General features: G+C 41.7%; 1 protein-coding gene across 1 annotated transcript in view; it reads left to right on the top strand.

Moving 5' to 3' along the window:
- Positions 1 to 3,269: 3,269 nt before the first annotated feature.
- The window catches only part of LOC121285708 (breakpoint cluster region protein-like), a 596,997-nt gene continuing 585,603 nt past the window's right edge, over positions 3,270 to 14,663 (top strand). Inside the window, exon 1 of the mRNA XM_041202403.1 lies at positions 3,270 to 5,055. Coding sequence (XP_041058337.1) covers positions 3,648 to 5,055 — 1,408 coding nt within the window. The 5' untranslated portion in view covers positions 3,270 to 3,647. The remainder of the gene's footprint in view (positions 5,056 to 14,663) is intronic.

Raw genomic sequence — 14,663 nt, 5'->3', positions numbered from 1 at the left:
ACAGATCCAGCTTTTACTTAAATTGCTACAAGCCAACCAAGACTTCAGCGGGTCATTCTGTTGCTCAACTGATCTGACCTGTGTCAGAGCACTGTGCTGGAGTGATCATTTGACAGAGATCCATGACCTGACAAAATGGAGAAGTTGACTTGAAATAGCACATAGGAAATAGGCGCGGGCGGGCACATGGGTAGGTGGGAGGGATGTCAGAGCTTGGATGCTGTTGTTTCTGCTCATCTCCATGTCCTCACATTGAACCTGATGTTGCTGCTTCTCCTTGTCCATATTTACAGAGAGAAATAGGAAAGGGAAGTTTAAATGAAAAAAATTAACAGATAATATAAGAAAATAGGGAACAGGAAAGTAAAAACAGAAAAATAAGACAGACATTGAATTGCACAAAGAGACAGGCAAGCAGGTATAAATAAAGGAGAGTGAGGCAAAAGTGAAAAATGGTGAGACCGAATAGAACTGAGAAAGAGAAACAGAAAGGAAGAAAGGCAAGATGAAAACAAAAGAGGGGAAAGAAAGAATGAAGGGAGAATGGGAAAAGAGGTGAGGTAGACAGGCAGAAATAAAGCGGATTAGGGAGGTAAAGAAGTGAAGAGGATGATAATGTGTCTAAGAGAAAATTGATTGGAGCATGGATCATGTACAGTTCACTCATTCTTAGTTAAATTTACCTCTAAATTTGTCTCAGGAGGTTGGCATCCCTGTCAAGTTGGCATTTATCACCATTCCCAGTTGTCCTTCAGAAGATAACTGGTCTTCTACTTAAACCACACAGTCCATGTGGTGCAGATAAGGTGCTGTAAAGGAGGGAATTCCAGGATTTTGACTCAGCAGCAGTGAAGAAATAGCTGAAAAACTTTGATTTTTGCTGTCCAGTTTCACAGTTCCCTGATGGCTCCACAAAATTGGGGGTTAGAGTCCTTTGTGTGGACAGTGAGTGTTGCCAGACTTAACCATTGATGTGGTCCTGTGTCTGACCAACAGCATCTCCCAGAGGGAAAGTTTGACAATGCCACAGGTTTTTTCACTGGTTCAGAGAGCAAAACAGGATGGTGAGCTACTTGGAAGGGAACATTAGAGGTGGGGGTGTTCCTACATGTTGCATCACAAAGACTGCTTCAGGAGTCTAGATAGCTCCATGCCACAATATGAGAGCCCAAAATCTGTATTTTCATTTAGATATCTGCCTGAAAATCTAAAGAGTCAAATGCTGAAATAGCACCACTTCGGTGCTATTTTAAAGGGAGCAATATGAAATGTTTCAGGGTTGGACTCCTTCAAAAACCAGTCTGAGTGAGAAAACATCATTGCATTCTTACAGAAGTTATTGTTCTAGGCTCCTCGCAGTCCTCTGCCACCCCTCCTTGTTGAAAATTGTTTTTTTTGTCTTGAACATGCCCAAAGAGAAGCTGAAAGGATGCACTACTGATACAGAGGTCACTTGGCTCAGGTCGAAATCAAAAATGATTAAACAGTGTACATTTTATTTATTTTGAATGTAAAATCTTGTGCTTAGAAGATATTACGGGGAAAGGTCTGAGATACATCCTTGCCAGTTTGTAACTATGACACCAGATGGCGTGCTGCACAGCAAAGCAGCCATGCTCTAGCCCCAGGAGATTTGCCAATTCCTGTTAAAGTCACTGAAAGCTGGAGTATTAAATCACAGAAAACATTTTCCCTTTTTTGTAAGGCCATTTTCCCAGTTTCCTCCCCTACTCTCTTGAAGACACTGATTTTTGCTGTGGTCCAGTTTCACAGTTACCTCATGGTTCCACAAAATTGGGCTTTGGGGTCTTTTGTGTGCACCTGGACAATGAATGTTGACAGATTTAATCATTGAGTGCCATCCTGTCTTTGACCAACACTATTTTCCAGAGGGAAAATTTGACAATGTCACAGTTTTTCTTCCCCCACACATGCCGAGAGCAATTGCAGCCCTTAGTGCTCCTGCGTGAGACCATTTAACTGACTACAGACTGGGAAATAAGCTCCAGTAATGGCCACTTAAAGAGCAGAGGACAGGTAAAAAGGCCAGTTGATCTATCAAGCCTGTGCTGCACTGTTGTAGTGTAACTTCTGCATATCATCCGTGGCCAATCCATTCTTCCCCCCGCCTACCAGAAATCTCTTAGCAGAGGCAAAAAGACAGACAAAAAATCTTACACAGTTCCTCCCTGATCCCAAAGACATTCAAACAAGTTTCAGGAGACCATGTTGTCTGGGAGACACATCCTCTAATATCCCACCTGCCTTCGGCATGCAGTTATTTTGGTTACACTCAAACTGATCCAATTCCCTTTCAAAATGCTTTCATTAACTGGGGTTCCGATGGCCTAATCAGCTCCATGCCTCATCAGGATCATCAGTCTGAGCATTGTTACATCCCTGAAAATCAGAAAACATTCTCGGCGAAAAAATACAACTCCAAACTTTTATTAAGCAAAGTAAAATAGTATCTTGCAATTGTAACAATTTTGGTATTCAATACCTTGCCACCTTGGGCAAAGAGTTTACTCCCAAACAATAAATATCACTAAATGGTTTATGGTTTTGACCTTGGCTCAGTTGGTAGCACTCCCACTCTTGGCTTTGCATCAGAAAGTGGGGTTCAATTATACTCCAGAGGCTCCTGAGAATATAATGTAGGTGATGCTCCAAGTGCTGAGGGAATGCTGCATCGTCAGAGGTGCTGCCTTTTGAATGAAATGTTAAATTGAAGCACTGGGCCATTTCACACAATTTGAGCAAGAGCAGGGGTATTCTCCCCAAGGTCCCTCCCACCCAATATTTATTCTACCTGCAACACAATTAAAACAGGTAACAGGAACATAGAAAATAGAAGAAGTTGGCTATTCAGACCCTTGAGCCTGCTTCGCCATTGAACTACCAGATCATGGCTGATCTTCTACATTAACAGCATTTTCTTGCACTATTTGGTTATGTATCTCATCACTATTTGTAGGAACTTGCTGATTGCAAACTAGCTGCTGTGTTTTCTACATCAAAATAATGACTTCACTTTAAAAGTACCTCATAAACTGTAAGACGTTTTGGGGCATTCTACAGTTGTGAAAGGCGCTATAGGAATGCAAGCCTTTTCTTCTTCATGGCAAAAGCACAGGATTGGGGATGGCTATAATGCCCGAGGTGGAATACGATGGACAGATTCACACGTGAAGAATGGCTCCTGAAAGGCTTCCATTGCACACCAGACCCCGACGAGAATCAATATCTTCAGAAACCAACATTAGCCAGATTTCAGAAAAGAGCAGCCAGTAAGTATCCCAGGCCTTGCCAGGCCGGGAGCAGCAGCTCCCTTTAAAAGGGAGGGCGGGGTTGAAGTGAGTTCTGTGGCTCTGATTGGTTGTTGGCGGCATCAATCAAAGGCTGCCTTCCGCGAGGGAGGGGGCGGCGCTTTGTTTGTCTTGCGAGGAAAATGGGTGTGAGGCGCGGCGCGAGCGGCTGCCAACCGTTAGCGGTAACGGTGAGCGGCAGCGCGCGCTAGCGGGAGTGGGGGGAGGGCGAGCAGCTCAGCCCAACCTGGTAGACAGTAGCTCAGCCTGGTAGACGGTCTCATTGTTCCAGCTGTGGATGGTTCGCCTTTGCTCCCGTTGTTTGGCCGTTCCCGTGCGATGAAAATGGTGGAGCCGGTGGGATTCGTGGAAGCCTGGAAGGCTCAGTTCCCCGAGTCCGAGCCGCCCAAGATGGAGCTGAGGAGTGTCGGCGACATTGAGCAGGAGCTGGAGAGCTGTAAATGCAGCATTCGGAAACTGGAGCTGGAGGTAAACAAGGAGCGGTTCCGCATGATCTACCTACAGACGCTGCTCGCCAAGGAGAAGAAGAGTTATGACAAGCAAAGATGGGGCTTCAGGAAGTCTTCGGTGCTGGGGGAACAGGACAGCGAGAAGCCTCAGGACCACTTACATCAACACCCTGCTCCCGAGGAAGGGGAAGGAGGAGGAGGAGAGAAAACCATGTACCATCCTGGGGAGGACAATTCAAAGAGGCAGCCAGGGGGAGAGGAGGGACTGGTGGACACCAGGATTGAGATGGAAAGCTCGCCAACCAGGCAGAGGACATCCTCAATAAGGAGGGATACAGGCCGAGATGGTGAGCAGATAGATAGGAAGGATAAAGCCGCAGTTGGCACAAGTGTGGCTGCTTTGAGGTCCAATTTCGAAAGAATCAAAAGAACGAATTCCCACTCTGCTGGGGATGGGAAAGGTATGGAGAAGCCTCTGTATGTCAATGTAGAGTACCACCATGAGAAAGGGTTGGTGAAAGTCAATGACAAGGAGGTTTCTGACAAGATCAGTACAATTGGGAGTCAAGCCATGCAGATGGAACGGAAGAGGTCGTTGCACTCTTTCCCTGGTACTGGGGGATCAGCGGAGTACCGAAAGCCTGTGTACAGAGGTAGGTCAACAGACAACAGCTCTGGTTATGACCCAGAGTATGATGACATGGATCTGAATCCCAGATTCTTGAAGGATAATCTTATCCGTGCCACTGCCAATGGAGGCAAACCAGATAAGGTACCTTGGCAGCAAGAATTCCAACCATATGAAAGCATTTACATTGGTGGAATGATGCAAGATAGTGATGGTAAAGCCAGTGGTGTCAGTCTCTGTGGAAGACTCCAGAGCACTACAGATCACGAGAAACATCTAACATGGCCTCGGAGGTCCTATTCACCTGGTGCTGATGATGTTGGTGGAGGGTATACTCCAGACTGCAGTTCGAATGAAAACTTAACTTCAAGTGAGGATGATTTTTCTTCTGGACAGTCAAGTCACGTTTCTCCTAGCCCCACCACCTATCATACTTTTAGAGAAAAAAGTCGGTCTCCCTCTCAGAACTCTCAACAATCATTTGATAGTAGCAGTCCACCCACCCCGCAGTCACAAAAGAGACACAAGCACCAAGTTACTGTACAGGAAGCAATGATAATTGGTCTCAGGAAACAGGGACAAATTTGGGCCACTGAAGCTGACCTTGCTCAGAGGAGTACTCAAGAGGACAGTTTCCATGGAGACCCAGGTAACCAACTTTTCAATTATTCAATCTGTTTTCTGAGGAGCTTGAGAGTAGAGATGAGAAAAAAAAACTAATGAGGTATAAGCAGCTTGTACTCCTTCAACACTGGGTAGCATTTAGTAGGTTGCTGGTTCCATATGCAGTTCCTGTTTTTCGAAGTGTTGCAGGCTCATTTGTTAGCGTAGGAACTCTTTTAACTATTTCACTTTTGCCTCCATAGTCTGCATCCAAAGCAAGATATGAGCAAGTTTGAAAAATATCTTGGAAACCATACTGTATAACACAAATTACATTTTGTGGAACTAGATGAAAGATTAGGGTCTAATCCATTAGTTCAATTATTCAATTATAACTTGTGGGGTTTTTTTGCAGATTAATATGAGCTGAATATCACAATTCAAATCTTGCCAATGATATGTTTGTATGAAAGAAACACCAAGTAAAATGTAAGTCTAGGTATTCTCAAATATGTATGATTAACGTAAAAAACTTATAATTGTATAATTGAAGGAGCAGATGTGGCTGTAAAACTGCTTTTCCTGTAGACCATTAATTACCTTTTCTATAGTGCATTTGTCAGTTATGCAGGCACAATCCTTTCCCAAGGATTGCATTTGCTACGCTCTTTTTGGAAAGACGTGCACAGGAAGCTGTCATTCCTGCTACAGTGTAAATGTTTACAAATTGAGTTGGCAGTGTGAGGTTACATTGAGGGTATGTGTTTCTGAGCTTTTCCACCAGGGCGTGGTCTTTTAATGTGCATTGTGTTTTTCTCAAGTTGTACAAACCTAATAAAAGTTGATGACGTCCTTTCCTCATCCCAGACAGCGTGGTATATATTTTAAAATGTAATGTATATTTTTTCCATGTTACATATTTTAATGATTGCCATAATTACCAGTCCATGGATTATTGATTTTGAATATTTTGTCTGTTTCTAGTCTTGGCTGCGTTCTGTTCATCTACTTCAAATCACAGTGCTTAATTTTCATTTAGCAGTGCTTTTTGCAAGTTAACCAAAATTATGGCCATTGGGCAAGCCACACACACACACACACACACACACACACACACACACACACACACACACACACACGCAGACAAGTTGTGCATCTGTGAAACAATCCTTTAAAAACAATAACTTATATTTGTATAGTGCCTTTAATGTAATAAAGCGCCCAGGCATTTCAAAGGAGTGTTATAAAGCAAAACTTGGCACCAAACCACAAAGTGATATTAGGGCAAAAGGCCAAAAACTTGGCTAGAGAAGTAGGTTTTGAGGAGTTTCATAAAGGAAGAAAGGGAGGTAGAGAGGCGGCGAGGTTTAGGGAGGGAATACCAGAGCTTAGGGTCTAGGTAGCTGAAGACACAGTCACCATTATAGGGCAGAGGGTTGTGGGGTTGGGAGGAGATTACAGAGGCAAGGAGGAGCGAGTGCATGGAGGAAGTTGAAAACAAGGATGAGAATTTTCAAATCAAGCTGTTGCTTCATTGGAAGCAAGGGTAACGGGTGAATGGGACTTTTTGTGAATGAGGACAAGGGCAGCAGAGTTTTGGATTACCTCAATTTTATGGAGACTAGAGTGTGAAATAGTCAGGTCAAAGGCATGAATGTGGGTTTCTCCAGCAAACGAGATTAAGCAAGACCAAGTTAAGGGGACGGTGTTATGGAAGTAGAAATACACAATCTCACTGAAGGTGTGGATATGAGGTTGGAAACTCCCCTTGGTGTCACTTATGACCTCAAGGCTTCAGACAGCCTAGTTTATTTAGCCTCAGACAGTTGCCAGGAAGAAGATTCGAGTTGGTAGCCAGGGAACAGGCTTTGGTTGTCCCAATATTTGATTGGAGGAAACTTCCCATCCAGTTGTGGATTTCGAATAAGCGGTCTGATAATTTAACAATAGTGGAGGAGTCAAGAAGGCCTTAAGGCTAAACAGTTGGGATTTTGACGGTGCAATTTTAAGTATATTAGGGGATAGTACTTTCCAGATACAGAAGGTGGTAGGGTTGGGGTGTGGAAGGGGGATGTGGGTGGTGAATGATAGAAGCAGGTGATCAGAGATGGTTTTATCTGTGATTGACATGATGAGAATAGCACGATCGTGAAATGACGAGGTCAAGGGAGTGAAATATGGGTTGGGAAATTTATGTGGGGAGAGAGATTTAGAGAGAATAAGAAGACAATGAACTCAAGAGGAGAGAGAACATGTTGCGTTGAGAAAGATGTTGAAATTACTGAGAATGAGATGTTATTTGCTGCAGAGGCCGAGGAATGAAAGCAATGAAGATGCCTCAGTGAGAATTTTGTCAGTCTGTTGCTTGACTAGTCTGTGAGACAGTTCTCCCAATTTTGGCACTAGTCCCCAGATGTTCGTAAGGAGGACTTTGCAGGGTCACCAGGGCCAAGATTGCTGTTGTTGTTTCCAGTGCCTCAGTCGATGCCAGGTGGTCCATCCGGTTTCATTCCTTTTTTGTGACTCTGTAGTGGTTTATTACAACTGACTGGCTCGCTAGGCCATTTCAGATGGCATTTAAGAGTCAACCACATCGCTGAGAGTCTGGAGCCTCATGTAGGCCAGACCAGGTAAGGCCGACAGGTTTCCTTCCCTAAAGGACATTAAAATGGATAAAAGATTGGTTGGCTAACAGGAAGCAAAGAGTAGGAATAAATAGGTCTTTTTTGGATTGGCACGCTGTAACTAGTGGAGTGCCACAGGGATCAGTGCTGGCTCTTCAACTGTTTACAATCTACATCAATGACTTCGACGAAGGGACCAACTATGCCGGTGACACCAAGATAGGAGAGTAAGTTGTCAGAAGGTAAAGGGATATAGATAAGTTAAGTGAATGGGCAGAAATTTGGCAGATGGAGTATAGCGTGGGTAAATGTGAACTTGTTGCCTTTGGCAGGAAGAACGAAAAGCAGTACACTATTTAAATGGAGAAAGATTGTAGAACTTGGTGGTACAGAGGGATCCAAGTGTCCTGGTGCATGAATCACATAAAGTTAGTATGCAGATATAGCAAGTGATTAAGAAGCAAATGGAATGTTTTTTTACAAGAAGAATGGAATATAGAAGTAGGGAAGTTTTGCTGCAGCTGTACAGGGCCTTGGTAAGACCACACCTAGAATACTGTGTAAAGTTTTGGTCTCCTTATTTGAAAAAAGATATAATTGCTTTTGAACCAGTTCAGAGAAGGTTTACTGGACTCATTCCTGGGTTGAAGGGCTTATCCTCTGAAGAAAGAGTGAACAGGTTAGGCCTATACCCATTGAACTTTAGAAGAATGGGAGGTGACCTTTTTGAAACATATGAGATCCCGAGAGGATTTGATAGGGTCGATACCTGGAGGATACTCTTGTGGGCGAGACTGAAACTAGGGGACACAGTTTAAAAATAGGAGGTCTCCCTTTTAAGACAGAGGTGAGAAGAATTCTTTCTCCCAAAGGGCCATTGGTATGTGGAATTCTCTTCCCCAGGAAATAGTAGTCTTTGAATTTATTCAGGGTTGAATTAGATTTTTGTTAGGCAAGGGAGTTGAAGGTTATGGGGGCAGAAGGAAAGTGGAGCTGAGACCACAACCAGATAAGCCATGATCTTACGGAATGGTGGAGCAGGCTCGAGGGGCCAAATGGCCTGGTCCTGCTCCTAAGCTCCGACGTTCCTATTAAATGGACACAAAAGCTCAAGTTACATTGGTCTGGCCTAAAAAGAAGTTATTTCGTGATGTGGTGGGTGAGTTCAGAACAAGGGGGCATAACCTTAAAATTAAAGCTGCAGTGTTCAGGGGTGATGTCTGGAACCACTTTTTCACACACAGGGTAGTGACACCTGAAACGCTCTTCCTAAAAAGTTGTTGAGGCTGGGGCAACTGAAAATTTCAAAACTGAGCTTAGGGTAGGATATTAAGGGTTTTTAACCAAGGTGGATAGATGGAGATAAGATGTATGTCAGCCATATGACCTAACTGAATGGAAGAATAGACTCGAGGGATTGAATGGCCTTCCCCTGTTCAATTCCAATGATAGCTCTTATGATCTGGAGCTAGAAATTTGCAGTTATCCTCCAACCATAAGTATTTACAATTGCAAGACTTTGGCTACTTTGAGTAGCAGAGGCAGGCAAGTTTAGTAGCTAAATTTCACAACCATTATGCAGATCCCAGACCACCTGTGAGCATCTGCTGATATATTTAGAAACATTGTGAAAATATTACACAATGGCAGGTCCTTTTGAAACATTCCCAGTCATCATCATCTAACTAACCTCACCTATTTTAAAAAATATCAAAAAACCAGAATAGTTTTATGCTCAGTGATGTTGCTAGGATTTCAGTAAATGTGATTATGTGCAATGTCCTTACAATGTCCAATTGAGATTATTCATTTCGGAGAAGTTTTGTGAGACTACTTCCAACTGGAATGGGATTGACCACCTTGCCGTCTAAGAAGACTAATGTAGAGTAGTGTTTATGTTACTGGACTAACAATTCGGAGTTGTCAGTTCAAATAGTTTGTGAATTTAAATTCAGTTTTAAAAACAAAACAACTAATTAATTTAAAATATAAAGCTATTTTCAGTTATGGTGACCATATTGTAAACCAACTTGTTCATGAATATTTTTGTAAGGAAGGAAGCCTGCTGTCCTTTGCAGGAGTACTTTGCAGGGTTGTCTTGGATGGATGTGTCTTTTTCATTTCTGAAACCAATGCTTCGTGTATAAGGGGTATAGAATACAAAAGCAAGGAGTATGATGACATTGCATAAAACACTGATTTGGCCTCAGCTGGAGCATTTTGTCCAATTCTTACCACACTTTTGGAAGATTGTGAAGGCATTAGAGAGTGTGCAGAAAAGATTGACAAGTATGGTTCCAGGGTTTGATGAGTTTCAGCTACTTGGATTGATTGGAGAAGCTGAGGTTGTTCTCCTTGGGCAGGAGAAGGGTGAGTAGATTTGATTGGTGGTGTTCAAAATAGTGAAAGGCCCAGACAGAATAGTTAGGGAGAAACTGTTCCCATTGGTGGAAGGACCTAGAACCAGAGGACACTGATTAAAAGAGGTAATGGTGGGCAACATGAAAAAATGTTTTTACATTATTAATGGTTGGAATCTGGAATGCATTGCCTGAGTGTGTGGTGCAGGCAGATTCAATTGACCATTAAAAAGAATTGGATACTTACCTGAAGAGACAATTTTCAGGGCAAAGGGCAGAGGAAATGGGTCTAGCTGAACTTATCTTGCAGAGAGCTGGCATAGACACGACAGGACAAAATGGCCTTCGGTGCTGTAACCATTCTGTGATTCTATGAGTAGTTGCCAGGGGACTCTCAATATAGGAAAGTGGAGCATGTTTGATTGCTAGCTCAATAACCAAAGCCCTGGCATGGGGAATTTTGCCAACGTCATAGGGCTTCCTATCTTGGGATGCAATCAGTGGGTAAAACTCTGGAATGGAGTTGTTAACAAAGAGAACCTGAACTTTCTAAGGTTAAAGTTGGACAGTTCATCTAGTGTTGAATGGCCTCCTTCCTGCATTGTAACGATTCTGTGATGCTGTGACTTGGAAAAATGAAGCTTGGCCTGTATTATGGGCCATGTTTATGCAGTTTATTACTTCTTATGTTACGAGAAACAATGAGGATTAAATTGAAATTTACAGAACTGTGAATTTGCTCATATCAGATTAAAAATAAACCCAAGTGTTTCAGTTCTTCTTCTGAAAGATGGAGGAAACAACAATGAGGACATGTGGGGCATTACAGTATCCAGTGGACACAATGAGAGAGACGTTGTTGTGCTCCCCCCACCTGAATATGACTAAGGATTGGGCAATAAAGTAACCCCCTGAGCATAGGGGAATTGGAATCTGTGAATGGTAGAGATTGCTGCTGAAAAACATGGGGAGAAATCTAGGACATACCTGTAACATTCACATTATTTGTTCATTGATTGCTGTCTTCTGATATTGGCTCCATTAAGCATGAGGTTCCATGCAACAGTGATTCTTTTCTTCTTATCATTTTTAATACCTACTATGTATGGAGATTCCTCTTTGCTAGTTCAGATTAGGCACTGGATGGAGCGGAGATCAAATTCATGTTCCTCTGACCCTGGTTGCTGAATGGGTTGCTATAGTTCAGTGTTGCTGTACAACTCTGACAAATTTAAACTAGTGTTTTGCTTGCTATCAGCTATGTTCTGATAAGGTGACTTGTGTTGAAGCAAACAGAATTAAATTGTTCTATCGTGGCAATTCTATTACCAACAGAAAATAAGCCTTTCAATGTTATCTATCTGTTTAAAAATTAGTTATAAGAATGATCCTCTTGTTTTAAGTTACTGACCATTTTGATTTCAAAGATTGTTTTGGTAGGTCTAAAAGAACTGAGATTTGCATTTGTGGTATGTTCACACCCATGTGCACAACACGTTTGTAAACTTTTGATTGCTGTCAATTGCACTTTATAGCTGCTGATGCAATTGTTGGCCCTTATTGGTCCAATTTATAAACCATTAAACTAAAGGCAGAGAAAGCTACTTCTGTGTTGGAACAATGTAATTCAATGCAATTTTAAGACTATGACTGTAAATAACAGGCAAAAGAAAACTGATCTAATTGGATTGTTCAGCTCCAAAATGTACTACCCATTTATCTGTTTTGAACTTCATTTGCCAATTATTTGCCCATTCTGCAAGTTTATTACTGCCCTCCTGTGATTTGTTGCCGTTCCCCTTGGTATTTATTAAATTGGTGCCATCTGCAAATTTAGAAATTGTGATTTGGATTCCAAAATCCAAACCGTTAATGTAAGTTGTGCACAGCAGTGATCCCAGCACTGATCCTCGTGGAACACCACTTCACGCCTTCTGTACCCCCAAATATATTTTATTCCCACTACTGCTTTCTGTCATGAAACCAGCCAGCAATCCATTCTGCCACTTGTTACCATCTCCACCTTATTCACAAGTCTGTTATGGGGTACCTTACATAATGCCTTTTGAAAAGCCAAATAAACTACATCTACTTGATTACCATTGTCTGCTCTCTCTGTTAGCTCCTCAAAAAATCAGTAAGGTTGGTCAAGCAAGACATCCATGCTAATTATTGTTATATTTTTCTTTTCTAGATGTTCTTCTGTTTTCTCCCTTAGTAAGGATTCCATTGTTTTCCCTACCACTGATGTTAAGTTGACTGGTCTGTGTCATGAAAGCATAATTCTTTTAATATTATTGTGATTTATTGTAACAGTAGATTAATAGCGGGGCTTAGATAGTGTGTGTGTGATTTAATTGAATTGGAGATAGCTGGTCTGGAGGCTTTGACTCATCAAAAGAAGTTAGGTTTGAAATGCTAAATACAGAAATATGGCTTGAGTTTTAGAATGTGATGTGAGAATTTGCATTTTTAGATAAATCAAGGTAGTTTGAATTTCAAAGAGATGGTAGGATGTTACACCTAGTCAGAGAAGCTAGGCCAAGCAATGTGTTTATTTTTCCCAAAGGTTACTGACAATATTAGCACCATGAGAAAGGTAAAGTTTCAAAGACATATGGGAACAATGGAATTTGCATTAAAAGGGAGAACCATGTATAAAGGGAAATGAGGCAAAGTGTAAAGGAAGGCATTGTAAGATCTACCAGAAGTGTGAAAAGCCTCCAGTATTTGTGTATCTGCAGTCTACAGAAACTGAAGCTGGGAAAGCCACTTTGAATTCTACTGTCCAGGGTTTTGTGTTGAGTTGCCTGGATCTGTTTAAATCTGTTTTTTTTTACTGTTGCCTTAACGGGGATGTAATCTGGAAAGTCAGATTAATTAGGGGGTTTTAGAAGCTATTACAGTAGTAATTTGTAGTGTGTTTGAAATCTTTTCTTTCGTGAATAAATGTTTACTTAGATTTCTAAAAATCTCAGGTCTTGGTGGACTTGTTACTACTGAATTCAGGGTACACATCTCGAAATAAATACAAATTGCAAAACCATTATGATAGCGGGTTTGAGTTTCCCTCATGGATTCGATCCGCCTAGCACACATCATCTGCTGCGACATAACAGTCTGTGATTCCTTGGGCATGTATCTCCCCTTTTTAAATATAGGAATTACATTAGCTATCTGCCAGTCCCCTAGCACTCTACCTTTTTCTAACAAATAATTAAGCATGAGGAGTAATGTCTCTGATTCACATTCCCCATTACTAAATCTAATAGCAAATCTTTTCTTGTTGGGCTTCCTACATATTGGGTTAGAAAGGAGTCCTGCCCACATTAGAGGGGATAAGGGAATGGAGTTCCTATAGTTATCTCTTTTGTCCATTTTCTCTCAGGGCAATTGAAATCCTCCATGATTATCATTGTATATTTTTTTATTTAATTCCCTAGTTTGCCTCCATATTTTTTCCTCCACCTCCCTTCCATTATTAGGATATAATCACTACTTTGCTCTTTTATTATCTTTTATCTCTATTCATAAGGAATGTATTTTTGTCTTGCTGTAGCTGAGTCCCTTTTGAGCCTCTGAGCCATAGTACCTTAGTCTGCATTGTGGTTATCCTCCTGCAGTCTTTCTCCTTGTCCTCACACGTAGCAAGTGCACTGCACCTGTTGGATAGGACTAGTGTCTGCAGGAGCTCCTTCTCAACCTCTCCTTAATCCCCACTATGCTCTCTCTGTTGGTTACACATTCCCTTTCCTGAATGTGTTTTCTCTTGGGGGGTGACAATAATCTGGATAAACTGTCCAGAAATTCCTCCCCTTCCTTTATGTGGTGGAGTCTTTCTGACCCTCACACTAGCTCAATGACTCTGAGCCAGAGGGATTTAAGATGAGACATCTCCTGCATATGTGTTTGCTCAAGACAGTCTTACCATCCATAAACTCCCACATTCTGCAGTTGAGACACGCAACCTGCTCTGCCATATCTTAGAAAAGTCTTACTTTATTTACCATAGATCGTGGCGTTTGAGCCGACCTTTGAAGTCTTGAAAATTCCTTCCGAGAACCAGGGTTGATTTTATATACAGAGTATAAAATGTGAACTTCCAGTGTTGGTGTCTGTAGTCGCCATTGGAAATGTGAAGCAAAAATTACATTGGTAATTCAAATCAAATCAGTGTGACATGGATTTATTGAATGAATTAGTTCTACAAGGATACCTCTAACTGCAATCAAAATGTTTTAAAAACCGTCAACTTCATTGCCTTAGACATCAGATGCAAAGAGTTCATCAGATTCATTCTGAGTCACTTTGGCTATGGCATCATCGTAAAGATTCCACTCTGGATCAAATTTGGTGCTTTCGGTTTCATAATCATTGTCCCCTCCACAACAAATCATTGCCCTCTGCATCTGTTGAATTTGTGATTTTTGAATGAACTGATGACAGTTTGTGCGTTAATAGCATCCCATGATTTGATGACAAACCACACAAAACATCAAGTGGAGCAACATGCATATTTTTACTCGGTGAAGGTTTTTTCTCTGTCAAGCATCCACCTATTTCATTTGGTGCGAACATGATCCTTCAATGGGTTGTTGAGGCACACATCCAAAGGATGAACTACTGATGTTAGGAATTTGGGTGTCATTTCTTTGCAGGTGCCTCTTGAT

The sequence above is a fragment of the Carcharodon carcharias genome, chromosome 13 (genome assembly GCF_017639515.1).
Source record: "Carcharodon carcharias isolate sCarCar2 chromosome 13, sCarCar2.pri, whole genome shotgun sequence".
NCBI classification, from domain to species: Eukaryota; Metazoa; Chordata; class Chondrichthyes; order Lamniformes; family Lamnidae; genus Carcharodon; species Carcharodon carcharias.
Note: the sequence above shows the minus strand (reverse complement) of the source record. Positions and strands in the feature narration are given on the sequence as shown.